This window comes from Tursiops truncatus, chromosome 13 (assembly GCF_011762595.2).
Source record: "Tursiops truncatus isolate mTurTru1 chromosome 13, mTurTru1.mat.Y, whole genome shotgun sequence".
Lineage (NCBI taxonomy): Eukaryota > Metazoa > Chordata > Mammalia > Artiodactyla > Delphinidae > Tursiops > Tursiops truncatus.
In genome coordinates this window covers 18,980,084-19,007,864 of record NC_047046.1, presented here as the reverse complement: position 1 = coordinate 19,007,864, position 27,781 = coordinate 18,980,084, and the positions used below count along the sequence as shown (strand labels likewise).

The 27,781-nt window shown below is 52.0% G+C and overlaps 2 protein-coding genes across 13 annotated transcripts in view; both read right to left on the bottom strand.

The window, feature by feature from the left end:
* Nucleotides 1-125: 125 nt before the first annotated feature.
* Nucleotides 126-9,158, bottom strand: CRYBB3 (crystallin beta B3). Its single transcript, XM_019950416.3, has 5 exons — nucleotides 5,405-9,158; nucleotides 3,763-3,881; nucleotides 2,083-2,215; nucleotides 1,609-1,751; nucleotides 126-413 (listed from the first exon to the last, which is right to left on the bottom strand). The coding sequence occupies exons 1-5, from the start codon at nucleotides 5,477-5,479 to the stop codon at nucleotides 248-250; spliced, it is 636 nt and encodes a 211-aa protein (XP_019805975.1). The 5' UTR covers nucleotides 5,480-9,158; the 3' UTR covers nucleotides 126-247.
* A 122-nt stretch (nucleotides 9,159-9,280) lies between these two features.
* KIAA1671 (KIAA1671 ortholog) overlaps nucleotides 9,281-27,781 on the bottom strand; it is a 185,991-nt gene continuing 167,490 nt past the window's right edge. For 7 of the 12 annotated variants that reach the window (XM_073790251.1, XM_073790253.1, XM_033837099.2 and 4 more), the window contains 7 exons: nucleotides 27,247-27,365; nucleotides 24,000-24,255; nucleotides 20,933-21,107; nucleotides 20,047-20,171; nucleotides 17,862-18,004; nucleotides 15,622-15,704; nucleotides 9,281-14,390 (listed from right to left, as the gene is read on the bottom strand). In XM_073790251.1, coding sequence (XP_073646352.1) covers nucleotides 15,626-15,704; nucleotides 17,862-18,004; nucleotides 20,047-20,171; nucleotides 20,933-21,107; nucleotides 24,000-24,255; nucleotides 27,247-27,365 — 897 coding nt within the window. In that variant the 3' untranslated portion in view covers nucleotides 9,281-14,390; nucleotides 15,622-15,625. Of the gene's footprint in view, nucleotides 14,391-15,621; nucleotides 15,705-17,861; nucleotides 18,005-20,046; nucleotides 20,172-20,932; nucleotides 21,108-23,999; nucleotides 24,256-27,246; nucleotides 27,366-27,781 lie in introns of those variants that run through there. The other 5 variants (XR_012325235.1, XR_012325233.1, XM_073790254.1 and 2 more) reach the window with 3 other exon arrangements.

Genomic DNA, 27,781 nt, shown 5'->3' with positions numbered 1-27,781 from the left:
TGGGGCTCTCAGAACCCTCAAGCCCCAGCCTCCTTCATCCTGCCCCTCCCCTGGGCTCTACCTGGGGCCCAGCCCCCTCAAAAAGTGACACAGAGGAACATGGCAGGTGGGGGACCGGCCCCAGGCTTTATTGAGCAGATTCCGGGGAAGGGTGGCCAGACAGGCCCTCACCCCGGCCCTGGAGCCGCCTCTTCTTGCCCTTGCTGCCCCCTAGGGTGGGCCTGGGCCACTGGGGCCTGGGCGCCCTTCAGCTGCTGAGGAAGCAGCCCCGCTTGTGCCACTTCTGGTCGCGGATACGGCGCACAGACTGCAGCTGGGGCTGGTTGGCGTCCCACTCGTTCCAGTGGCGGTACTCACCCCGCTCAAACACGTACTGGCGGCCGCGGTAGCCAGGGAACTCGTAGCCAACCCACCTGCAGGGAGACCAAGGTCGGGGTGAGGGTGGTAAGTGTCCAATCTCTTGCCTCCGGCCAGACCAAGTCTTTTAAAACCAGCGTTTGATCGTGCCCTCCACCTGCTTAAATCCCTCCCTGGCTCCCCAGTGCCCTCGGGATGAACTCAAACTCCTAATCCTGCCCACAAGATTCTTCACGTAGCATCTCTAGCCTCATCTCTCATTCCTTCTTTATACCCCACACTCCAGCCTGTCTTATTCTATTCTCCCTGAACCTGCATGTCTCTGAGCCTTTACACATGCTGTTCCTTCTGCCTGGAATGCTTGTCCTTGCCTCAACCTTATTTCATCTCCTCTTTCATTAGTATCCTTTACATATCAATTCAGATATCTCCTCCTCCAGAAAGCCCTTCCTGACACCCCCAGGCTGAAGTGCCTCATCAGGACCCTCAGAGCCCCTGTACATCCCCCATCACAATTCTGGTCACAACGAACTGCGAATACTATTTCCTTGTCTGTCTCCCTATAAGACTGTGAAATTCTTGAGGGAGGAATTGTATAGTTCTTGTTGCCCCCATACCCTGACCATAGGTGATAACTTAGTAAAAAGTTGTTGAATACATTATTATCAGGTAGAGGTGGCACCTTTCAAGGCCCAACCCCAGATCACAAGCCTGCAAGTGAGAAACAGTCACCTGGACAAAGGGATGGTGATCCTAAGATTGTATTAACAGAGGTATCAAGCCTAGAAGGAGGGAGGTGATGAGCCTGCTCTCCTATGTACTACTCAAGCCACACCTACCTACAGGCTGGGTTCCCTGGTAAGAAGGACAAAGATTGCGAAAAGGAAAAAAATATCTGAGTTCAAGGGCCTAGGGATGTTCAGAAAAGGAGTGAAGATTTTGATGGAGACAGGTAAGGGGGACAGACTTCACTTGGTTAAAAAAAAAGATAAAACTGTCTATAAGTCAAGGCTTCCTGGATATCCAACGGTACAGGAATGCAAGCAATTGGACATTCGCCTCATGGGGGATCCTGAATGGGGCTTTGAGCACGGTTGGTGTAGACACACTGACTTGAGTGAAGGGCCTCCAGGCCTGAAGGAGCAGGAAACGTCAGCTGTGTAGGAAATTGTGAACAAAGATTCTGTGTGGAGCCAGAGGCATGCCAACTGGAGGACAGGGCAGGGGCAAGAGTGGGATCAGGTCCCTTACGTCCCGTTGATGGCCCGGACGCTCGCCACACGGTCCTGGAAGCCGTGAGCCCAGAGGCTGGGCACGTCATCGTCCACTATCTCCATCTTGCGGCCGCCAAAAGCTGGGTTCTCAAAGAGATGCAGCTTGTGATCCGGACCATCCTGGGGGCAAAGACCACGGGGTGAACCGGCTGCTCCCACGCCCAGAACAGGGAGCAGGGAGGCTCCAGAAAAGAATTAAGTCAAATAACGCCCACCCCCAGAGCTGGTCTCCTTAGGCATTTTAGAGCCAGAGAGCCGTGAAACCAAGAGGGGCCTTTCAGGTCCAGTTAAAAACTCTGTCATTTAGCAGATAGGGACAGCGAGGCACAGAGAGGGTGGCAGGAGGACAGAATTATTCACGTAGAATGCCAGCCAAGCCCTCGGCTGACCTTGTGAAAGGAGCTTACCTCACGAGCTCCAGGCACGCCCTGCTTCTAGGCGCTATACTCACAATTTGCAGAGGCCGGAGGGACAGGAGGCTGTCACCGCGGTGGCTGTTGGACCACGCGTCCCAGCGAGGATAATCCCCCTTCTCCAGGACATACTGCTCCCCGCGGAAGGCCCTGCGCTCAAATGCCAGCCACCTGCAGGAGGAAAGAGGCCTGGGTCGCCTCTGCTGCCCTGCGGGAGGACCCAAGACTAGTGAGGGGGGTGCCCAAGAGCTGCTGACTTTTGACCCTGCACCTTCCCTCCAACGCTACTACTGAGCCCTGGTCCTGGTATTGAGGGAGCTGCTGGAACATACTGGGAGTTGAGACTCTGAGTCAGAAAACCATCCTGGGGAAGAGTCTTGAGAATCTATTTTATGTGCAGCCTCTGTGTAGGCTGCTCAGAAACATTTTATTTTATTCTTTATTTTATTTTTATTTAATTTTTTGGCTGCATTGGGTCTTCATTGCTGCACGCGGGCTTTTCTCTAGTTGCAGCGAGTGGGGGCTACTCTTCACTGCGGTATGTGGGCTTCTCATTGCGGTGGCTTCTCTTGTTGCAGAGCACGGGTTCTAGGAGCGCGGGCTCCATAGTTGTGGCTCGCGGGCTCTAGAGAGCAGGCTTGGTCGTTGTGGTGCACGGGCTTAGTTGCTCCGCGGCATGTGGGATCTTCCCAGACCAGGGCTCGAGCCCGTGTCCCCTGCATTGGCAGGCAGATTCTTAACCACTGCGCCAAGAGGGAAGTCTCTCAGAAACATTTTAAATGCAATGCCTGGCACACGGTAAGTATTCCATAGACATCTCCTCCTTTTCCTCCTTCTCCTGCCCCTCCCACTCCTCCTTTTATTTTTCTTCTTCTTACTATTATATTGTTAGGGCTATTATGACTATTATATTGTAATTTTTTTTTTTTGCGATACGCGGGCCTCTCACTGCTGTGGCCTCTCCCGTTGCGGAGCACAGGCTCCGGACGCGCAGGCTCAGCGGCCATGGCTCACGGGCCCAGCCGCTCCGCGGCATGTGGGATCCTCCCGGACCGGGGCATGAACCCGCGTCCCCTGCATCGGCAGGCGGACCCTCAACCACTGCGCCACCAGGGAAGCCCTATGTTGTAATTATTTATGTGCATCCTTCCACTCACTTTCACAAAAACTCTCTCTGAAGTATGTACCCTTATTATCCTATTTGACAGATGAGAAAATAGAGGCCAAGAGGGTGAAGCACCTTGCCCAGGATCACCCAAGTGGGTAGTACCAGAGCCTGGACTTTCCACCTGAAGAATTCGGGGTCCAGCTGGGACTCCTGCTTGCCATGTGGACATGCACAGGACACGTGACCACTTTGGCCTCAGTTTCTTCATCTGTCAAGAGGGATTCAGTGATGTAAAAAGCACATTAGAATTTAGATATTATCATCATTATTAAAACTATTAAATCCCACTAGTAGGCACTGAGCTAGGTGCTGGGTGTCTTCCTCTGTTCTCTCTCCGCAGTGCCCTGCTACTGACCTCAGAGATGGAGAGTTAGAAGGACTCCAAGAAAATCACAGTTCAATGCTCTTATCTTACAGGTGGGAAAACTGAGGCCAGAGATGGGAAGGGAGTTGCCTAAGGCCCCACAGCAGATCTAGAGCTTGATCCTGGACCTCCCGACTTCCAGAGGGCTCAGGGCTGTGAGGAGGGGCTGGGGGTGCAGGTACTCACGGCCCCGACTCCACTTGGATGGAGCCCACCTTCTCCAGCAGGCTTTCTGTCAGGTTGGGGCACTCGGCCGAGAGCTCGCACCGCTTGCCCTGGAAGTTCTCCATTTCGTACACGATCACCTGGAAGGGCAGCCTCCTGAGCATCCCACCGGGGCAGGGTTCCCAGCCCCAGCCTGTGTCCTGCCAGGCCCTCTTTAGGGCCTTAGAGGGAGGTACTGCCATCCGCTCCCTCAGCTCTGCCCGGTACAGGCCTGAAGCCAGCACCGCCACAGGTCTGCCCTGCCCCCTGGTGGCCATGGAGGGGAACACCTCCAGGAACCCCCATTAATCCAAGGATTGCAATTCTGGTATCTGGCCGGAGGCAGTGCAAAATCAAGTAAAGCAAAATGACCAAAATAACCAGAGGGTTACTGTAGGGCAATGAAGCCGCTGTGGATAGGAGGGACTGTGGGCCCCCTTCTAAGCTTTTCAAGAGAAGCCAGAAGTCTGTAATTTCCTTAACGTGAAATTTCTCCATTTAAAAAGCCTCGTGCAGGACAAATAAAACTCCAGTTTGCAACAGTTGAACTTCACCTGTCCCTATACCCCAGAGGAAGCGGTTGCAAAGGCAGAGGAAGGTTTGCCTCTTTCACCCGCCTAGAAGCACAAACTATCTTCGTAGCAGGTCCCTGGGGAGCATTGGCTCTGGTCATTTTATACAAGGGTCAAGGGAGGCTCAGAAAACGTCCTGGGCTGGACTCAATAAGCCAGCGGGCTCTTTTCTCCCGAGCACTGGAGTGGTCAGGGGAAAGCCAAATGCCAAAAGGAGCCAGGAAGGGCCGGCAGTGATACCCTCTTCTCTGGTGGGCGGCTGCCTCTGGGCAGCTCTCCCCAGGGGGAAGCTGGGGGTCCACAGGGCAAGGCTGATTCACCCACGAATCAGGCCCAGAGCCAGGCAGGCCTCTTTGCTGCTCTTCCCCTCCCGGTGTGCACCCTTCTGGTTAAAGCCCTCAGTTATCTCCTTAGTCAATTCATTCCCGGACCCCATCTCAAATCAAAGCCCCCGGGATAGCTTAGAAAGGACAGAGCCGGGACTTCCCTGGCGGTCCAGTGGTTAAGACTCCGCGCTTCCAATGCAGGGGGCGCGGGTTCGATCCCTGGTCAAGGAGCTAAGATCCCACATGCCACGCAGCACGGCCAAAAACTAAAAAAAAAAAAAAAAAAAAATGACAGAGCCAACAAATCCCAGCTCTCGGATTCCTCCGCTAGCTGGCCATGGTACTGGCACACGCATTGAGCTCTCACACTGAGAAGCGTGGGTACCATCCCCACTTTAAAGATGGGGCCGTTGAGGCCCAGAGAGGGCCGGGGACTGGACCAAGGTCGGGCAGGAGAGTCAGTGCCGCGTCTCCTGAAACCCGCATTGAGACTGGCAGCGTGCGCGTGACCAGTTCCATTTCGCAGACAAGGACACAGAAGAGGAACGATGGGGCAGAGCCATGAAGTGAATTTATCGCAGGGCGGGGACATGTCCTCGTGGTCCAAGCTGGCCAGAAGGGCTGCGGCTCCTTTCTGGAGAGAGGCTGCCTGGCCAGGAGGCTGACCCCGAGGACCAAGAGCGGCCCTGGGCCCAGAGCCCCTGGGACCCCCTCCCTGCCCGGTACCTTGTAGGCGCCCCCGAGGCCTCCGTGGCTCTTGCCGGCGGCAGCCTGTTCCGGCGCGCCGTGCTGCTCCGCCATTGCCCCGGGAACACCTGTGGCTTCAGTCAAAGGCGAAAGAGTCACCAGGTGCACCCGGGCAAAGCCAGGTGCTGACGCGATTGGAGTCGAGGCTGAGCTATAGAACTTGGCTGCCTCTGCGATGTGGTCATTGCTCACAGCCTACATGTGGTCACTCAGTCATTCAGCAAACATCCCCTTAGTATCTACTATGGACCACAGGGACCGGGACAGCCAGGGGGGTCAGGATCCCCATTTTACAGAGGGTAATCCCGAGGCCCAGTGAGGTGGGGCTGGGGCTGGGACTGGGCTCCAAAGCGTGTGCCCTTCCCCCACACCCAGAGCTCTGTGCGGACACAGCACCTCCAGACCCTGCTCAGAGGGTGGGCGTTGCCGGGGTTTCCTCTACAGGAATCTCTCCCGCCTCTGCACCCCAAGCAGTATAGTTTTTTGTTCACTGACTCCTTCACTTGCCAAAGATTCCGTGAGAACCCAGTTGGTGCCTGGCCCTGTGCTGGGTGATGGAGAGGAAGAGACCACAGACTGGTGGGAGATGGACAGACAGACAGACATCTAGAGAAAGCATGATGCCGGACCAGGTCCTGGGACACCGGCTGCCGTCCAGTTCACTTATTCGTTTCATATGCATTATGGAGCACTTTGTTCCAGCCACTTAAAGAGACACAGACACAAACAGACAGACAGACAGCTCCCCTGCATCCCTAGGGACTGTGCCACACACCACTGGGCCTGCGTTAGTCACGTGGAAGGATTCTCTTGATGCCGCACACACAGACACATAGGACTGCTTTCCTGCTTATCAGCACATGCACAGGTGCACACACACACACACACACACACACACACAAGCTCTCGTGGTCATTGTACACGGTCACTTCCCACCTGTTGCACAAACACAGCCCCTCTCTCTTTCTTGCACACACACATGCCCATTTCAGACATCCACAGTGGCCTCAGCTACACCCCACATTCCTGGAAGTAGATGGGCTGCGTGGCCCATATACTCAGGACACAGGCCCAGGGATGCGTAGCCTGCGGGCTGTCTGTCTGCCTGTGTCCAGCCTCAGCAGGAAACAGGGCCTGGTCCAGCTCATGGAGGTCCAGCTCACAGAGGATTCTCAGCAAATGTGGCAGGCCCCCAGTTTGCCCATTCCGCTTCCTCAGCGGTGCTCAGTCTTTGTAGGTCCCCTGCCCTAAGCTCACAGCCAAGGGCTCGACCCTGCACACCCCCTCAGACACCAGCTGGCTTGGTCGCTGTCCTGGTTCCTCCCTCTCGGCTCCAGCCCTCACGTGGATCCCCGGTTGGTGCAGGGGGCCAGCTGTGCATGCCCCCCGGAGACCACCAAGGTCCGGGCCTGCCTCTCTCTCCCCGCATACCCAGAATGAACCTTTTGCAGTCGCCTTGAGAAGAACAGAGGGGCCGATGCTGTCTGCAGACTCAGTCTGCTTCTGCAGGGACCATCCTATTTATGGGCGTTTTCTGACAGCCCAGCACATCCTGGCTTGCTGAGGCAGCGCCCTGTCCACCTGATTCTGTGCGGGCCACTTCACCCCAATAGCAGGCCCAGGGAGGCCCCCATGCCTCTGTATCCTCAGCCGTGGCCTCTGATGACTTCCTGGGGGCAGACGGCCTGCATCAGCTTTGTGGGAAGCCCGGCAGCACCAGGCAGGGGGCATCGGGGTGTAAAGATCTCAGTGTCTTCAACTTCCTTCCTTTGGGTTCTCAGCTCCACCATCTTCCTATTGAGGTGCATGACGTCCTTGGAAAGGCTCCAGGTCTTAAAGTGAGGGGTCCCAGAATCTGTCAATCTTCCCACGTGGCCTAAATTTTAAGTCAGATCTCCCTGAACATACCCTCCAAGTTGCGTGTAAATCCACCCAAACATTTCCACGAGATGTGGTAACAGACCCAACAAAGATTCATTTTCATTATACAGAAGATTCGTTATACAAAGATTCATTTTCGTTGTGCATTTCATTATACATTGACAAATAACAGTGACCATTTATTGAAGACCTACTATGTGCACGGCACTGGGTCAGCTTCACGAGCAGTGTGTTCAATCCTCACGCAGCCCTCTTTAGGGGAGGAATTATGATCTCCACTTTATAGAGGGGGAGACAGATCAGAGATGTGGAGTCACTCACCCAGGGTCACACAGCAGAGGAGAAGGGGTTGGCCTCCTCCAGGGCCCAGCTCTTAGCCTAAATAGAAATAAAGATGATCATGATAGTCCCTTTATTTATGACCAAAAAAAAGATCCACGCATTTTGTGTGTGTGCTTAACAAAGTATAATTTTGCCTGTGATAGCTACCAGAATTTCCCGGCTTTTCGAAAGTTTTCCTTAAGCTACTTTGCTTTAATGAAAGACCTACATTAGTATCTGTTTTTTTTAACGGAAAGAAATCCAGAGAATTTCTGCTTTTACAAAAATAGGGTGAAAAGCAAAAATCACGTTCAGTGTTCATTTTATAACGAGCCATGACAGTGGTGAGGTGAGCCCCAAGCAGCGAGTGGCGCCACCAAGTGCCTTCCGTGGGAACCACACTCAGTATCTCAGCATCAAGCGGCCGGAGCTTTGAACTGTGTCTGACAGCATCTGTGCTTTATCTCCATTTCTTCTGTGCATCTGTGAGCAAGATGTGTCCTCAGGTAATTGCTTCTTCAATTTATGCCATTGTAGCTTAGGAAAGGTTTCAGAGGAACGCTCTGCTTTCGGATAGTGGAGGGGAACCTGTATTTAATGATTGCTGAATGAATAAAATAATGAGGGCAAAGGGGTAAATTGTTAACCAAGACGGTTTTCTTTTGCTGTTTGTTTTTGGCTAACATTCTCAAGTCGGCACAAAACCCAACCTCCTTGCATCCCTGGAGGTGTGGGTGACAGTTGGGCTCTGGAAACAGGTGGACTTGTGTGACCTTGGGTGAGCGAATGAAGGTCAGAATCACAGCCTCTTCATCTGTAAATGGAGAAGCTTCTCTCTCCTCGAGCCATTGAGATCACAAAAGCAAGACACTCAGCACAGCGCTACCTTCTAGCTTTTAATCACTGAGGATCCTGCCTACTGTTGACAGTTCAAACCAAGAGGCTGCTTCCTTCTGGTGCCCATGGAAAGCAGAGCTGGTCTCAACCCCTTAACCTGGGATGCAGCCGCCAGCTGCTGGGGATATAAGGGGGAAGACAGAGGTGCGACAGCCTATCAGGCCTGACTCCCCAACGCCCATCAGTTCCTTTAGGATCCTGAAGACCTACTATATGCCCAGATCTCCTGGGCCGCATTTCTTTAACCTAGAGTTCTCAATCCTGGCCCTATTGCCATCTGGGGCCGGATCATTCTGTGTGATGGGGTGTGACGGCTGTCCTGCACAGTGTACAATGCTAAGCGGCATCCCTGGCCTCCACCCACTAGATGCCAGTAGCATCTCCCTTCCCTCCTTGTGATCACTAAAACAACATCTCCTGTCATTGCCAGATGTCGTGCGGGGGACACAATCCACCCAGCTGAGAGCCACCGCCTTTAACTTTTGCCCACTATTATCGCTGTCACCACCCCCATTCTGGAGAACCATGGGGGTTCAGAGACACCCCACAGCCAGGAGGAGGCAGAATGAGGACCCAACCCCACGTCGAATGGAGATCCTGCTTTTCTCCATCGGCCCCCTTTCCCAGGACCCCTGCTGCGCCCTCCCTCCGTCTGGCCCCCAGCTCGCCGCAGCGGAGAGGCTGACTCAGCTGGGGACAGGCATGCATGCATGGGGGAGTCCATTCATTCACACACCGACACGCTGACGTCTCCAGTGCAGCTCGCGTCAAAGCTTTATTTGCTGCTTTCAGAGTCTGAATGCAACGTCTTTGTACATGCAAAGGTCATTTTGTTTTAGGGCAGTCGACCAGATTCCCAACTGCTCTGCTGTGCGTATGAAACCTCTTTACAGTTACAAAATAGAAAAGCACTGGTAGACATCCAATACTCTGTGAGGTCCGGGAAGTCCCGTTTGTTTTGATGTTAAAAATATAGGTTTCTCTAGATGAATTCTCAGTCACACGATTAGAGATCATTTCTGGGACTGGATAAAGTGCCGGTCGACCACCTTCTGTTCAGAACTCCTGGAGCCTGTGAATTCATAAGGCAACTGCAAGGACACCAACTGGCAGGACGCTTCAACTTTCTCGCACACAGGACTCGAGTTCCTTTTCGTTCGTGACTCAAATATCGGAGGAAGGGACCCAGAAGAAAGGTTAGGAAAATACATAGCGTACGTATATATATTTCCACTCCCCCCTCCACCTTGCAAAGCATTTTGAGGCTCATAACCATCTGGGAAGTGCAGGACTTGTAGGACGTTGGTATGATTTAGGGAACAACACAGTACAAAATATCTTCAGTAACACAACAGATGACTTTCGTGAGCCCCGTATTTACAGGATCTATAAGGCTATGTGGAATGAGCTCATTCTTTAGACGACGGCGTCACGTTGTTTTTTTTAGCAGGTGTGACGCCGCCGGAGACTGTTAAAATGGTGCCAGGCTGATTCATGGGAGATGGTGTGGCGCCAGGTGTGAGGGCGGCCGTTTAGGGAGATGCTGGGAGGTGAGCAGTGAGCGCCTGGGAGGTTACCTTGCTGGAAATCTCAGGCTGACTTTCCAGGTACCTGGTTTTCTGGCCCCCTCCCTGCAGGAACCAACCTAGACAAAAGAAAGAAATCTCTAGAGGGGTGATGGGGGCCAAAGGAGATACAGACCAAGACTCAGCACATTCATGCCTACCGGTTTTCTATGAGGTTCTATGTTTCCAGACCCTCGATTTGCCCAGAATTCCAACAGGGTAACTCCTGGCAGCTTCTCAGCCCAGGGCTCAGATCCATCACTCCCTAAGGGGGTGGGGCCCAAGGTGGACCCCCTTCCAGATGTGGGGCAGGTCCCCTCTCCCTTAAGTGGCTCCCTCCTACTCCATGGAATCACGATGCCATGGGGCTTTTTTTTTTGCTTTCCTGTTTTATCACATGTTGGAGGAGGAAAGGCACAGTCGGAGGCTATAGAAGGATTCTCCATTACTGTATGACTCGCCACGGCATAAACTGGAGGCGGCGCAATTCCCGGTGGATAGAGTTTTTCTCCCACCTCCCTGCAGACCTCACCCTGAAATGCTAGTTTACACAAAGACAACCGTCATCTAGCTTCCTGTATTAAGGGACAGTGCTGTGTGGGAGGAACCACAGGGATGGAGGAGGAGAGAGGGAGTGGCTGGCTTGAGAGTCCTCTCCTTGGGCGCGACGCTGTCTTCCACGCAGGCCCACGTCACCTTTAAGCAAGCATTTTGTTTTGGAGGTGATCCAATGACACATCTGTGGGTTTTTAGCTTTGTAACGACGCCTAGCTCCTGGGGCAGTCTGGGGGTACCGTGATGAAAAATGTAAATGGACAAGGCAGCTGTCAGCGTCGGGTGGGAGCAGCTGAGGTCTCCTTCAGGGAGATCATGCCTAAGGTTTTTCCAAATCCCCTGCACAGCCTCTAAGGTTGAAGACCTCAGGCTCAGCTCTATTCCGATACCTAGAGTTGGCCTCACTTCTTCCTGGGAAGCACAAGGGAAAACACATTTGTCTGAAAGTACATGACTTTGCTTGTCCCCTGCAAAACCTCCCCATCTGATTGTCCTTTCCCTGAACCCCAGACAACATGAGGCCGTCAGGGCAGCATCACTCAAGGCCCCCAACACTCTAAACTCCACTGGGGTTTAGTGAGGCTTCTCTTCCACTGGAGTTTCTCTGGTGGTACTGAGAGGTTCTCCACAACACTGATTTTTGAGCCCTCACCATGGAATTTTACAGGCCAAAGGCTTCTGTTACATTAGGCAAGAGACCATGAAGAAGGGGATCTACTGGAGGGGAAAAAGATATGGACTTATCAAAAGACCAGCTCTCAAAATGCTGATGTGCAAAGAGGGTGTGGGGGGATGGAGGGGGAGAGAGAGAGTGTGAGAGAGAGAGAGAGTATAATTTAAAAAATCACCTATCTATCCATCTTATTTTTGATGCATTCTGTATAAAACTCTCATTTAAAGCAAGCCAAAGGCCCAGGGGAGGAGGGCTGGATGAGGGCGGGTGACCTGATTGCATACAAATGATTAAGGCATATTAAGTTAGTTTAAAAGGAGACAGATTTCCAAAGGTGGCTCCAGGCAAACTCAAGAAACTACCATACAACCCCTTGCTTAGCCCCCAAGAGCTCATCTGGCTTAGAAAGAGGAGAAATAAATAACCCGTTTGCCTGGCTGTCTGCAAAGGCTCTAAGCGTCAGTTGCTGCGAACTGCATTGTACTGATCGTCGCAGGAGCCGGGGCTGACGGGAGCTGCACTGCGTAGGCCGCTCCTGACCCACCGTGACTGACTGCTCAGTGGTGAGGGATGAAGCTGCTGTAGTCAGTGTCAAGGGGTGGACTTTGTATGTCCTCATCACCAAGGAATTAAATGGATTTTTATTTCCAATCCAGGTGTGGGAGGTTAGGCAGAAGACCTCCAGGTCAATCTTGTTTTCAAGTGTTTTTCTTTCCTGTTGGGTATACATGGGATGAAACATGACTAATTCAAGACTGAGAGTTTCGCACGGTGAGTATCACTATACTGACCAGACAGAGCAAGTGGCTTCCTACTGCCTAAGATGGTACCAAGGGGCCTTTCCACCTTGAGAAAGGCAAAGAAAGACAGCAGGCGAGAAAAGACGTCAGGGTCACAGCACACTGGGAGTGTCTAGAGGACCTACTGACCTGGACACTACAGCAAAACTGAAATGAAACATGAGCTGGGTCTCTGAAGAGTAAGAAAGGAAAATCAACTGACGCGGTTCCTCAAAGGATTAAATCCCCAAATGGCCAGAGAGAGCGGACTGACCACAGACTCAGGGAATGAAGAGAATACAAACTGTGATGGAGCAGGACCAGATCTCCAGACACACATGCATGAGGTTTCCAGATGCACAAGGTTGGCCGGGAGATGGGCTCCAACCACCGCCCAGCCAACAGGACTCAGGGAGGGAGGGCCTCTCACCCCCACCTCGGTCGCTGTCCGTGGTGCTGAACCACAGCCCCTCTCGGGCCCGGGTGTTTGTCTTAACCTGCAGGGACGGGATTGGGCCCCATCCTGCCATACCCAAGAGAGGGAAGAGGTGGTAAAGGGAGATAAGGGAGGAAGAGCGGAGGAGACAAACAGAGACTGAAGGAGGGGTGGCCAGGGAGAAGGGAAGCAGGTTTTGACACCATTTGCAAAGGATGGATTTATTAGGAGAGATTTTCACCTCTTGGGAAGTCCACTGCTGAGCAAAGATCCATTAGGAAGCTCAGGCCCAGTGCCCCTCAGCAACACAGGCTGCCCTGTGAACTGCCCACGCATCTCTCTCACACATGGGTGTCTCCCAGGCGAGGTTGGCACAAAGTTTATGGCAACTCCAGACACGGCGGTGGGCCGGCTATCCCTGGGATGACTGCTGGGGCCTTGGGCTCAAGGGGTGGAGGAGGCTGGTGTGGAGGATTTCCAAAAACAAGGGCAGAGTAGCCATGACTGGAGACCCCAGAGGTCTTGGAGATTCCTGGGAATGAGCTTAGAGTTGCCAAGAAAAAAAAGAGGCAAGGCAAGCCTATACTTGGTTACCTAGCGTCTAGCAAGTCTGTCCAGAGTTCCTGGGCTGGGGGTCGGGGGAACTCCCCTCCAGAGAAGGGCTTTCAGCAAGACCCTCCCTTCCTGCATTTGGACCTAGAAAAAGCACCTGGTCAGGTAGAATTGGGGGGAGGTTGGGTAGGAAGAAGAGGTGAGAAGAAACAAAAAGGACCCCTCATTCATCGTTTGTCCTGAGACCAACTGGGAATAGATCTTTTATGCCAGCAGCTCAGGTTGTGCTCAGAAAGGGACTTCGGAGCAAAAGCCTCTCGGGTGGGTCTGATGTTTGGGAGGGAAAGGCACTGCCATTTGGGCTGCAGGTTTTTGAACCTTGAGGCCAAGGGACAAAGGTCACCCTACAGAAATCAGAGCTCGGATGAATAGGAACCAGGAAAGTGTACACCAGGGTGACAATCAGGAGTTTTAAAAAGCTTGGGGTAGGGATAAGATAACCTGAGATGATTGGATACTTCACGCAAACTATTCACACGCCTCTCCTCCTGTTCTTTAACATAAAAACATATATACATATCAAATTTCAAAGAAAGTTGGCTGGATTATTGCTTTATCACCTTCTAAAGCAAACAAAACGTGATGTACAATGGAACAGGCAAGCTCTGCACACAGCCCCACCGGGAGGATAAATACACTTGAAAGAATGAGGGCAGGTGTGTTTAAAGATCAGAACTGCTGATTCTTCGAGAGGGAGAAGGAATTCGCCAAAGGAGCGATCAAAGCCCCCAACCCGGTGGTACTGCTGGGACCACAGTTACAGCAGGAAATGTATGGTTTCATCTTCCTTGGAAATGTCCTTCCAAAAAAAGACCAGCCCTGGGTGGGGGTCGGGGGGAAACAGGCGCTTTCACGACTCAGAACCCAGGGGAGACGGTCCAGCCTTACATCCATATTCCTGGAGCTGCTGCAGGGGTTTAAAATGGGAAGAAATGCACATTTTTACATTAAACAAAACCAAACCAAACCACCAGCATGGACATTTCTGGGCCGCCTGGCTTCTTTCCCAGCCTGAAGTGCTGTCCGGGGAGACAGAGCACGTGCTCGTGGAGGGTGAGCCTTCCTGCCCCATCCGTCCGGGAGAGCCTGTGGTGAGGGGGGGCATTGGGCAGCCTTCTCCACCCGACCGACAGACCGACCGACCGGAAGGGCCCAGGTGTGTGCAGGAAGCAACGGCAGCAGCGGGACCTCGTCTTCGGGTACTGACAGTTAAGGCTTGTTCATTAGATGTGGCAGTGGCCCCTGTCTGGAGAGGAAGGGACAGTCCTGGTGTCAGCAGGGGGAACAAGAGACGCCATTTCTCCCCATCATTGAGCCCTAAACACTTTTCTGGTGCTCCCCAAGGCAGCCACCCCACAAGCTACAGGCCAGGAAAGATGACTTTTCTTTTTGAGGGGTGGGATGGGGAAGGCGGCAGGCGGCTGGATATGATGGAATGAACGTGAAATTTAGGGTCAGGTCAGGGTGCCAGCGTCGGTGGTGTCCTCAAATGGATGGCCGGAAGCTTAAGTGAGATATCGTGGGTACAGCACTGAGCACCAAATAAACACAGGCTCTGATCCCTTATCTGAAATCCTAGAGCATAGATTTATTGGGGAATTCAGAAATTTTGAGTTTGTTAGATACATATATACAGACATATATATGCTTATATGTAAATATTATGTAACGTATAATACGTACGTTATGCAGCACCCCCATCATTAAGCACGTAATATGCCTGCAGTATTATGTATGGATGTTCATATGAAATGGGGAAAACAGAGTCTAAATAGTATTTTATCCATGCAGGTCAGGTTTTGTCACTAAATAAGGGATGGAGGTGCTTCGTTTTGCGGGCTTTCTGGATTTCAGGTGTGTGGAGAACGGGTGGTGGGTCTCCTATGCTGCTCAGAGCAGAGCTGACTCTGACGGAGCAAGAGCTATGTGTTCCTCCCCCAGGGACTTCCGGTCCATTCTCAGGGAGCCCTCTGGACCGCTCGGCAACACGGGTGCTTCTACCCCATTTTACAGATGGGCAAACTAAAGTTCAGGAAGTTAAATCATTTGGGGCCCACACCAGGGCATAGCTAATCGTTCGATTTTTTAATTTCTTTTTTTTTCAAATTAATTTTTAATTATACAGGTTGTACAGGAATGTAGAAACTGGGGACATTTCAGATTAAGCTGTCCCGCCCGTTCAGTTTATAAAGGGGGCCTGAGATGCAGTGAGAAGGGCTGGCCAAGGGCGTGAGATCAGAGTCCATCCATGCCCTTTCCACCCACCTCAGGCCGTCCAACTGTGTTTTTTTTTCCCTAAGAAGAAGCAGATCATTGCCACCCTCTTTACGGGAACCCCAAACACCCTCAACCACGTTTTCCCTTCTCTTTTCCAGGGTACAGCATCCCAAGTCTCTGAGCCTTGGCCTCCCGGCCCAAGTCCCCTGCTCCTCAGCTTGCAGGCTCTGTCCGGGTCTCCCCTCCAGAGCCCCTCATACCTGCTCAAGCTTGGTTTTCATACAAGCTTTGCCTCTTCTTGGATTTCAGCTCCTTTAGCCACTGGGGAGAGGGCTCTTCCGATCTGAAACCACAAAGGCAGTGGGGGTCAAGTGTGAGCCTGACCGAGGACTCCCTGGGGGACCCAATTCTCCTGCCGCCGTGTGGGTGGGGGCTGAGCCACACTCGCAGGCAGCAAAGATGCCCATGTCGACATGACTGAAACAGGAATTAACCAAAGTGCTCCGAAATGAAGAATGTTAGATAAATCATGGTACATCCATTCTGTGAAATAATCTGCAGCAGAAAGTCATGCTTACATAAAATTATTTCCATCCATCCATCTGCCACCCAAATATCCATCCATCCTTCCGTCTCTCTACCCAGGTACATGCCCATAAGGGTTAATTCTGTGTGTCCACTTGGCTAGGCCACAGTGCCCAGCTGTTTGGTCAAACATTATACTAGCTATTTCTGTGAAGGTATTTTATTTTATTTTTTAGATGAGATTAATATTTAAACCAGTTGTCTCTGAATAAAGCAGATTACCCTCCATAACATGGGTGGGCCTCATCCAATCAGTCGAAGGCCTTAATTGAAAAAGACCAACCTCCCCGGAAGAAGAGGGAATTCTACCAAGATACTGCCTTTGGGACTTGAACTGCAACACCAGCTCCTCGTCAGGTCTGCAACCTGCCTGTCTACCCTGCAGAATTTGGACTTGTCAGTGTCCACAATCGTGAAAAACAATTCCTTAAAATAAATCCTTCTCTCTCTCTCCCTGTGTATACATACTACTGTTATGTTTCTTTGGAGAACCCTGACTAAAACAATGCCTGTAAGACACAGATAGATAGATCGATCTTATGTTTACCGAATAATAACAATAATTATTGGGGGGAGGTACGATTTGTTTTAACTTTTTTTAAAAATTGAAGAACACACATCCAGAGGTCACTCAGCTCACAAGTGCACAGCTCAATGAATTTTCTCAAAGCGAATACACTTGAGTCATCACCAACCGAACGATAACATTTTCGAGTGTCTTATTTTTTACTTTCTTCTTTACGTATTTTTCTCTGTTTCTCAGAATGGCTTGTAATGAGAACACATCATTTTAACAAAAACAGTGAAGTCAAACAAAAACATCTGAAAATTTTTTAAAGAAAAAGAAATCATGCTTATGAAGACTTTAATGGCTATGGGAGAATCGTCACATGAAACCGGAAAAGAAGCTATATATATTTTATGTTGTCATCTCGACTACATTTAAAAAGAATGGAAGGAGAAAGGCCCAAATGTCACTATGGTAGTCTTCTGGCGGGGGGGCGGGGTATCACATCATGGCTGATTTTCTTTCCTGCTTTATATTCATTTTATATTTTCTACAATTCCCAAGGTGAGCATGTACTACTTTTATAATCAAACACATGTACACACAAGATCTTACTTCTGTTGATCTCAGAGAAAGCTCCAGACTCCACAGTCCCGGAGGCTCAGGGACATTGCTGACCTGGCTGGCGGTGGGGTGGGGGTCTGTGAGGAAGGAGAGGTCCCCTGGGCAGACAGGGGTCTGAGTACCCCAAGCAAGGCTTGCCTGATGGTGGAGGCTCAAAACCAGGCCTCCTGGTCTGGGGGTCCCTCCAGCCCTGGAGAAACACTGGTGCCCTCAGCTGACTCCAGAGCAATTCTGGCATCCGCAGAGCAAGACAGGTACCATCTCTGCCTCAGCCTGTCTCTCTCTCTCATCCTCTTGCTTTCCTGCTTCCCACGGCCCACTCTGTGCTCCAATAACATGCACAGCCTACAGCACCCAGTTCTACCAGGCCCCTGGACCTTTGCATGTGCTGTGACTTTGGCCACCTCTCTTGTCTGTCATGACGCAGATCGGGCACCCCCTCCTCTTGGAAGCCTTCTCCACACCCGTCCTCCTCAAGTCTGGGTTCTGAACTCTTCTTCTGCCTTCCTCTATCACCGGGGTCAGACAGTAAGTATTTTTGACTTTGCAGGTTATAGGGTGTCTGTGCCAACGTGTCAGGTCTGCAGTTGCATCAGGAAAGCAGCCACAGACAATCCTTAAACGATGGCTGTGTGCCAATAAAACTTTATTTACAAACACAGACAGTGGGCTGAATTTGGCCTGTGGGCTATCGTTGGCTACCCCCGCTCTATCATAGCTCTCACATTACAACAACAGTATCATGCACAATCCCTGACTTTTCTGTGTTAGCAACACTCTCACCGTTCGTCCTTCTCCACGCTGGGGGGCAGCACGCGACTGCCCAGCACCCCGGGCTGGAAGGGGGACTTGGGGGTCTTGGGCTGTGGGGCCCAGCTGGGGGTATCGCTGGGACTGTCCATCTCTGGCCTCTTGTGCAGCTGAGCCTGGGAAGAGAAGACAGGGGTGGAGTCTGTAACCCGCCCTTGGTCTGGGGAAGGGTCCCATCCTACGGCACTGTCACTGCATGGCGACAGCAGGGCTCCCAGCATCTGAACGGACCCAGGCAGCAGACTCAGGGGTGGGGGAGATGCTGCCTGGCCATGGAGGCCAAGAAAAATCAGAGGTCAGGCTTGTAGTCCAAGAGGCCACCCTTGACCACAACAACCGTGGTTTGGTCAAACAACCGTGAAACACCCACACGATCACATTATCTTTGGCTGAAAAGCCGCCATGTGTGGCGTCCTCATCACAGGACGCTCCATCTCCTTTAGTTTCCTGAGAACCCTGAGGTGGAGACAAGAGATGCATCTTACAGCTGAGGTCCAGCTCTTTGCTCCTGTGAATATGAATAAGTGAGGTTTCTGACTATCAGATTTGCACAGGGAAAACGCAGGGTGGATTCCCACCATTTTTGGAGGGCACACAGGGAATGGGATGACTTGGAATGGTGTGCCCAGAATTCCTTTGGGGGCTGGGGGGGTATGATGGTGGCAGGTGGCATCTGTCTCCGAGTCAACGCTGGCAGAGCCCCCGGCAACAGCGGTCATCGCCATCGTCGGCCTGGCAGCTTCTGTGCACTGGGCATCCAGCGACTGGACTCCACCAGGTGTAAGTTATATGACACACGTTTCCAGGGTGAAGACTGGCTTTCTCTCTTTTACAGAGGAGTAGCCTAAAGGTCAAAGGTTGAGCAGTTGGCCCAAAGTCACATGGTTTTCCACAACCAGGATTCGTCCTAGGTCTGCCCAATTCCAACTCCAGGGCTCTTTCGAGAAAAAGCCCGGCAGCCTCCCTAGGGCCTCTGCTCCCTCCTGTAAGCAGGGCCTTTCTCTGCCCCCTGTGTTAGGCCGCCCTGTAAGGCAGGCTTTGTTCCAATGCTTCAAAAAAGAAGTCAGAAAACCTCTGGCCCAGGACAGTTGCTGCAAGACATTTATGCTTTGAAGGCCTGTAAAATGAATGACAGGGGCAAGTACACATCCGCTGTTTATCAACTTTGTATTCTTGCCAGAAATGACATGAAAAGCCAAGCCGCCATCTACTGAAGGAGTGGCAAGTTCACAGCCCCTAACAGGAGGCTCCCTGGCCACACGGAGTGTGGGGTTGAGAAATTCCACAAACAACCTAGGCTTCTTTGTCTTGATTTCTTCTTCAGTAAAATGGGAGTAAAGAGCTACCTTTTTTAGGGTTGCTGGGGACATAAAGCAAGTTTGCAAGCACGTGGTGCCTGGGGATAAAAGAGGCCCCTCTCTCGCTTGCATTAAGTACCGCTGCCTCCCAGGACCTGTGAGATGCTCGGTGGAGCTGAGGGTGGGGAGACAGCCCAGCCCTGCCCTCAGGATTCCACAGTCCAACTGGGATTGCGGTGCTATTTAAGACAGATTAACATGGCTCCAATGATGACTTCTCACATTGTTTGGAATCAAAGTAATCATTTTATGTGCCTCCCACCCCTAGCACACCAGATTCCTCAAGAACAGAAGCCTGGGCTAGTTCACTCCTGTTTCCCAGACATCCAGCACTGGGCCTGATGCCTAAGGTGGACTTTTAATCCCCTTTACAGATGAGCACATAGATGCTTAGCTGGAAGACTGTACTGAGCAGCACGTGTGGGGGCTAAAGAAAGAAGGTGGAGATTCAGAAACACAGGATTACTGGAGAAAACCAAGTAAGTCAGTAGTATTGCTCATAGCACCGGGCCAAGGCCGACGTCCTGGTCTTGGTAATGCACCACGGCCATGGGATGCTTTAGCACTGGGGGAAGCTGGGTGAGGAGGGGTACACGGGAAGTCTCTCATACTATTTTTGCAACTTCTCATGAATCTTCAACTATTTCAAAAATTAGACAGAGAGGGAGGAAGACAGGAAGGGAGGAAGGGAGGGATGCAAGGAAGGAGAGAGGGAAGGGAGGAGGGAGGAGGGTGAGAAACACGGGCCTGTCTGTTTTGCTGCCACAGGTAAGCGTAGCTCTGGGCATGCCGTCTGGTACCTTCAGCGCTGCCGGGTCCATGCCTGGAAACACGGGCATCCTCTGGGGTCGGCTGATGGGCGTCCTCTCAGCTCTGGGCGTCTTCTCCTCCTCATCTGACTCTTCCTTCCTGGGGGATTTCTCCTCTGTTGCAAAGAAAAGCGTACTGAAGTCACTGGCAGCCTCCATTCTGAGATTTTGCTTCTCCTTAAAACTCTTCCATGGCTCTCCATCTACAGATCAAGTCTAACTCCTTAGCAAGGAATCACAACTCTCCACGAACTGGCCCCGCCTTTGTAGCTTGATTCCTGCTATTTCTGGCTTGGGAAGCACTGAACCGCTTAGAGAGACGACCCGCCCCTGCCCCCGCCACGCCCACGGAACGTTCTTTCCACACCTCTGCCCCTTTGATCCTGTTGATATTTCCACCTGGAATACCCTTCCCTGGCTAATTCCTATCTGTTCTTTAGGATTCAGCTCAAGGTTTGATGTGGAATGTGGCCAAAGAAGTCCTTAGAGGAAAATGTATAGCCTTAAATAATTTATTAGAAACCCCAAAAGACTGACAATAAATGAACTGATCTTTCAACTTGAGAATCTAGAAAAAGACCAGCAAACAAACCTGAAGAGAGGATAAGGGTGAATTTAATAAGGATAACAGCATAAATAGTGAAATCCTATTAAGGTGTCTCAGTTCCTTGCACCCTGTGGAGCCCCAACTAATATACCATCCTCAAAAAAATGTTTTACCTAGTTTCTAATAAGCTTGGTGTAATAAGAAACCACAGTTTCCTATGTTACTGTGTTCTAATACCCCACAGCCTTCAAAGTCAGAAAGCTCTTCCAGGGTTTAACCTAAATCCTTCCTGCTATCCAATGTGCTACCTGTGGAGGAGAGGGGGCATACCTGTGGAGTCCTTGAACATCCACGTGCTGTTGGCCTCCTCCTCCAAAGGAGACCTGCTCTCCGACTCGCTGACTCGGCTGCGCCGGAGGGAGTGGGAGATGGGAGCCCGGCGGCGGCTTCTCTTGCTGAGCTGCACCCGGGTCTTTAGGGCACTTGAGTCGAGGACTGAAGTTTGCTGTGGGAGTGGCAGGGAAGAAGAGGGGAAACGAAGCATGGGAAACATTAAGTGGGGGCATCACCCAAGGGAGGTGTGCATAGCTGCGTTGATACACAATGCTATTTAGGTGGTACATGGGCCAGCATTTCCACATTTCAGTAGGAACCTAACGCTCTAAGCCTACTTTCTCTGTGAAATATAGCATGTAGGCTGATTCCAAGAATCAAATAAACCTTGAGTGCCCCACACAGTGCCTGGAACACAGTGGGCACATAATGGAAATGGCTTTCCGCTCCTGGTGACATCATCTGAGCAGGTAAGCTAGAGCAGTACCTGACAGGAGCTCAGTACATGTTTGTTTGTTTGTTGAATGAATAACTGAACACATCATCTAACTAAATCCTTACAACAACCTTATTCCACACAGGGTCCACGAGCTGAGAGGTTCTCAGTGTGGTCCTTCCTCTATCCACAATAACTCAGGGTGCAGGTGGGAGCCGGTGGGGCACCTACTAAGTACCAGGCATTTGTTTGCAAGCACCACACTCTGAGCTGAGGCGGGTGGAGGGTGAGTGATGGTTTCCAACATCACCACCTTTTGTGCTGAAAGGGCTGGGGGCAGACCACCTGGGTAGGCCCAGCAAGAAGGTGGGGCAGCCTCTGGCTCAGTGATCTCCAAGGAGACAGTGGTGAAGAGCTCGGAGCTTGGCTTCAAATCCCGCTCAGTTTGAATGCCAGCTGTGTGACCTCAGAGCGGGGACTTACCCTCTCTGAGCTTGGGTGTCCCTATTTGTAAAAACGGAAGGATACTAGTATCCCCTTGCCAGGGTGGTTGAGAGAATTCAGGGAGCCCAGGCATGGAAAGTCCTGGTTCCAGCAGCACCTGACTCAGGCTTGCAGCCGTGAGCTATTCCTACAATGGGCTTCTCCCTTCCTGGCCAGCTCAGGTCCTGGCCTGAAATGTTGGATTCTTCCTCTCAGGTCCACTTTGGAGAAATTCTGTCACCCAGGGCCTTTTAAGTTAGCGATGATGAGCTAATTTCAGTGACTCATTTCCCAAAGTTGGTAAGTGACAGACACCCCATTGGGGGCGGGAGGAGGGGGCTGATATCTGCACAGCTGTTTCCCAAACTGGCTGTGATGCTGTCCAGTGGGGGGATTTGTGTGGGGCCAGTGGAAGTTGGGGAGAGATGGAAATCATAAAGGGTCCGCCGTCCTCAAGAGGAGAGCATATATCTCCGGTCACTACTAAATAGAGCGGGTTTCTCAGACTCAGGGAAAGTGGGAGGGAGCCACAGCGACGCAGGGGCTGCTGAAGGGGGCGTGGTCCCGTTCCCCAGGGCCACCCGTGCAGCCTCAGGCTGGTGCAGAAGCTGATTCCTTCCCTAGTGCCTCGCCTCCCCTTTCAGCCTCCAAACACTGCCTGTGGGAGACCTCGGTGTTAAATAATTGGCTGGACCTGTGCTTAGGGACACTGGCATTTCAATCACTCAGTGGCCACTTCTGTTCCCTAATCAGCAAAAATGAGGGAGTTCCTGGCGGTCTAGTGGTTAGGGTTTGGTGCCCTCACTGCCACGGCCCAGGTTCAATCCCTGTCGGGGAACTGAGATCCTGCAAGCTCCTCAGTGTGGCCAATTTTTTTTTTTTTTAATGTTTAAAAAAAAAAAAATGTAGTGTTGTCTCTGGTTATATGAAAGGATACGTTAAAAAAAATAAAATAAAATAAAAATGGGGCAGGGGTTTTGCCTCTTGGGCTTAGTATTCCAGAAGGTAAATCAGGAGACTTACGCTAAGGCACAGCGACATCTATGGGCGTGTAAGCTGGAGCAATGCTGGGGACGTGGCTGGAGCTCAATAAATGTTTGTTGGATGAATAACTGAATAAAACCCCTGACTAAACCCTGACAACCTGCACCCTGTCCACGTTTATACAGTGGGGTGCCCCGATGGAGACTGAGTGTGTGCCTTGCCTCATTTCTGCCCTTATTTAGAGATGCCAGAGAGAGACCTCGACCATATTTAGGAAGGAGAATACCATCGGAGGCCCTAAAGGAGGCCCCACACCTAAAGCAGTGATGGTCCTTCTCTGGGGGCGTCTGTGTGGTCATCTCTAAGGGTGTGGACGTGAGGCTTCGCTGAGGAGACAGGCTCTGTTTTGGATTTTGCATCACTTAGATGTTGCATCCTCAGGAGGGTGGGCAGGTAGCCCTATTGTCAGGGAAGGAGAATCATAAAACCCCTGTGTCTCAAGGATTGAAAAGGACAACCTGCCTGACCCCTGCAGGTCTAGAAGGGGCTGGGTAGGAGGCAGTTGGACTTGGGTGGCTAGCATCCTGTAGGGTGGCTCTCCGTGGGCCCCAGAAGAGCTGAGTTCTGAGGGCTGCCCAAGCCTGAGGAGGCTCCCCTTTACAGACAGGCTTGGATTCCCTGGCTCCAGGGACATGGTCCCACTTGGCAAGACCTTGGTAAGAACCCCCAGCAGAATTGGTCTGAGCGAAGTCCAGGCTGCACGCCTAGATCTGCAGGCCTCAGGCAGGCACCTCCCACCCGCCAGGGGTGAGAGGCCAGATGGCCTGTTCGCCTAACAGGTGAGGGCTCAGCTCAGTTTTAATTTGTACACATATGATTGCACTCACAGCTGTGAAACCCACTGTACTGGTTACAGGTGGACAAGGAAGCCGAGGTTCAGAGAGGTGAAGACAGTTGCCCCAAGACACACAGCTGGTGTGTGGCAGGTACAAGCCTCATGTAGACTTCAGTCCCATCTCAGACTGTGCCCTCTGCACCCACCACAGGGGGCCCTGGCACACAGATTCTACCAGGGAAAGGGGTAATTCATCGGGAGATGCTAGAACGTCCTTTTAAGAAGAAATGACTGTTTCCAGCACGTGCTCCCAACGACTGACTTACATGGATAAAGGAGAAGTCGTCCACCCTCTTTGCGGGGCAGGCATCCGCTGGGGGCGGCCCCTCCATCCCGTCAGTGGATTCCAGGTCCGTGCTGGATCGGTCCACGCTGGTGCTCTGCTGGTCCTTGGAGCAGTCGTGCTGGTCCCCAGCAGAGGTGGTCTCCGTTTGGGAGGACAGGGAAGACAGGCGGCTGCTGGGGGGCTGCTTCTGAGCCGACGTGGCACTGCTGTCCGGGGATGGGGACTCGGGGGCCAAGCTATGAGAATGGAAGGAAGGGAGGGAGGCCTGGTCGGGCAGGTTGTTTCAGAGACCTGAATTTCAAGGAAGGGAAGTGGCAGAAGGTAGGGTGTGGGCTGTGCTTTATATGCCAGGAAACAAGAGACAGAACGTCCCAGTTAGGAGAACCACTCTGGGCCCAGCCAGGTGCTGTCCATGGTGCCTCTACAACACCTGAACAGGTGCAGAATGGGTGCAGAATGTCCCGTTCAAGACCCTCTAACCCTGCGCCGTCCAATACGGGAGCCACTGGTCACATGTGGGCCGTTGGGCCCTTGCGATGCGGCGAGTGAGGGCTGAGCTGGGCCCTGAGGACAGTCAGTACACACTGATTCCCAGCACTTTGAGTGAAAAAAAAAAACGAACGTAAAATACCGCGTTAATGACTTTATAGTGATTCCATGTTAAAATGGTAGTATTTCAGATCTACTGGGCTCAACAGAACATACTATTAAAATTAATTTTGCCTGTTTCTTTTCTACTGACGTGGCTACTGGAACACTAAAACTGCCTCGGGTTTGCAGCTGGCGCTGTATTTCTGTTGCACAGCGCTGATGTAGACCAAGTAATCACTGGCAGTCGCCAGCGGGAGAGCAGGAGGGGGGGAGTCTCCTGCATCGTTTCATCCATCCATTCATTCACTCAGCCACTCATTCATTCACTCACTCACTCAAGATTTACGGAGCGCTTACTATGCGCCAGGCCCTGTGCTAAAAACTGTATCCTTCCATCCTCTTCACAATCCTATGGTGATTACCTATAATCCTGCAACGTCCACAACCCTAGGAGATAGGATTAACCTCAGGAAATTAAATACTAACCTCGCTCAAGATGAGGAAACCGAGGCACAGAGACGTGAAGTAGCCTGCCCAAAGGGACAGACCTGACCCCAGAATCCAGGTCCATGACCCTCTCCTCCTGGAATTTCTGCCCATAATGTGTTCCAAGTACCACTTGGATAATTGGAACCACACAAGATAGAAAATATGTCAATAAATCAAACCATTAAATTAAATAGGCTCTCCGCTCCCCCCTTAAAAAGACCCCAAAGCCAAGAGCACAGGAAAGCCTAACCCTGAGGAAGGGGGGACGGGCACACCAGACACCACCTCACTGATAGGAGGGTCTGCCCTGAAATACCCCTGAGCCGCACCCTTGGGCAGAACCTGCAACCCAGGTGTACTGGTGTTTCAGTGCAGGAGCACAGCCATGCTTTCGTCAGCTCGGGGAAGAATTTATTCCTTGGAATAGGCAGGATGTTTGGGTGTGGGGTGCGACTGAGGCAAATCCACAAAAAATGAGGGAAATACCACTGAGGAGGCTGCAGGTGGCGCCGCTGCTCAGGGCTGGGAGCACAGCAGCTCTGGGGCCCTTTCCCGGAGGAAGAGCTGCAGTGCCTCCTGGAGACAGCAGGAGGCGACCCCAGGACACAGGGGAGATGCCAGGTCCCAGAGGGAGAAGGGGCCTCCCAGGGTCACACAGTGACCGCAAAACCAGGACACCCGGGCTTCCAGACTCGCTCACTGATTAACACACATCACAGGGTAGGAAAGAAAACAAAAAGCCTTCATGGGTACTGGAAGGAACCTGTGCTTCCCTTTTTCCTACCCACTTCCAATTCCATCAACCTCCACCCAGCTTTAGTACCAATGACAGCTATGGGACATAAACCAGCAGAGGGGTGTGGCCGCTCCTGACGGGTGGGGGCAGGGGAAGGAGATGGGAGACCTGGGTTTGAGTCCAGCTCAGCCATGGACACACCATATCCCTGGGCATGAGACCCGCAGATGAGGAAACTGAGTCACACAGTGACACAGCTGGTAAGTGGCCATGCCGGGGTCGACCCGGGTCTCCCTGACTTCAAAACACCGTGCGATCCTGTGGCCCGCCGGTGGGAAGTGTGAGCTGAGAACACGGCAGGCCCACCTCCCGGTGTCCACGAAGCTGCTGCTGTGTTCGATCCCCCCCAAGGGAGAGAAGAAAAACTGCATTTTTAAAACAATGCACAGGTGCAATGTATCAAGTTCCTACTAAGTGCCGGGAAATATGCCAACTGCTGCACAGGTTACCCTGCTGACAACCCCACGTGCCTCAGTCTTCGCCTCTGCAAGATGGGGCGATAGACTAAATGTTATGTTTCAGTGCTTACAACGGTGCTCGGCCTGTCCGCTCAACAGATCTTGGCTCTTTTCATGCGCGTCATCCCCCTTCTATGGAGAAGGAGGGTGAAATCCGGCAAATATGACTAATTTACCCGGGACCTCACAGCCAGCTGGAGCGAAGCTGGAGTTCAGACCCGCCTGCCTCCTGAATCCAGGCGATGCTGTGACCTTCAGGCTTCTGCCACAGTCATAATAATATCCTTCCCAGCCAGGCTGACACCTGAGGGGCCCTACAAGCCTCTAACAGCGGTGATACTAAATGCTGACACAGCTTATAGGGCAGCATCTGTAATATGCTCCTATATTTGTAAACACACAATATACATATAGAAAAAAGTCTAGAAAGACAACAAAAAACATGAATGAAGGTTATAGCTGTGTGCTGGGATTAGAGGCAATTTTCATTTTCTTTTTTGTAATCTTTTTCTTATGGTAGTGAAACACACGTAACATGAAATTTACCAGTAGTGCATTCGCAGTGTTGTGCAACTATCACCGCTCTCTGGTTCTAGAACATCTTCATCTCCCCAGAAGGAAATCTGGTCCCTGCTGAGCAGTCGCTCCCCTCCCCCTCCCCCAGCCCCTGGCAACCACAAATCTACTTTCTGTCTCTATGGATTGCCTATTCTGGACATTTCATATATCATTTTCAAATAAGTTTTCTGTACATTCTAAATTTCTGTTTTATAAAAAGAAATGGTTTGCTCTTATAGTTACAGACAAAACAGGTTCTACTTAGTAACAGAGAAATCAGGAGGCAGATGGGCCGCCCTGGTTCCCGCCCAGAGGCCCCGCCCCACACGCCCTACCTCTCCCCGCTCTGGTGCTGGTGCAGCCACGTCCCATACTGGCTGTCGGCTTCCTGCACGAGGGTGTCAGTGTCCTTGGCCTCGGGGGTCCGCCTGGAGAAACACTGCTTCAGCTGATCCTGCAAGGACAAGCCAGAGGTTTCTATCAGGGAAAATGCTCAGAACCTGGTCCCAGCTGGTAACTCACACCGCATCGGCCCCTGCTCGAACCCACCTCAGCTCCCTACCGCTCTCGGAAGTGGGTCCAAACGTCTGTGCTGGGCATGAGGGTGACCTACCATCCGGGTTTGCCCAAGACATCGCAGGATGCAGGACGGCGGGTGCCAAAGCCAGGCAAACTGAGATGAAGGGGTCACCCTCCTGCGTCCTGTGTGGGCACCACACTACCCCTGGCCAAACTTCTCTCCATCTTCACTGCCCCCAGGACTTATCAGTCTGGTTACGGTACTCCCCCGCCCGTCCCCCACCACCAGGTTCTCACAGTCGCCATGCTTCCACCACCAGCATCACCAGCACAGCCTTCGTGGAGCATTTA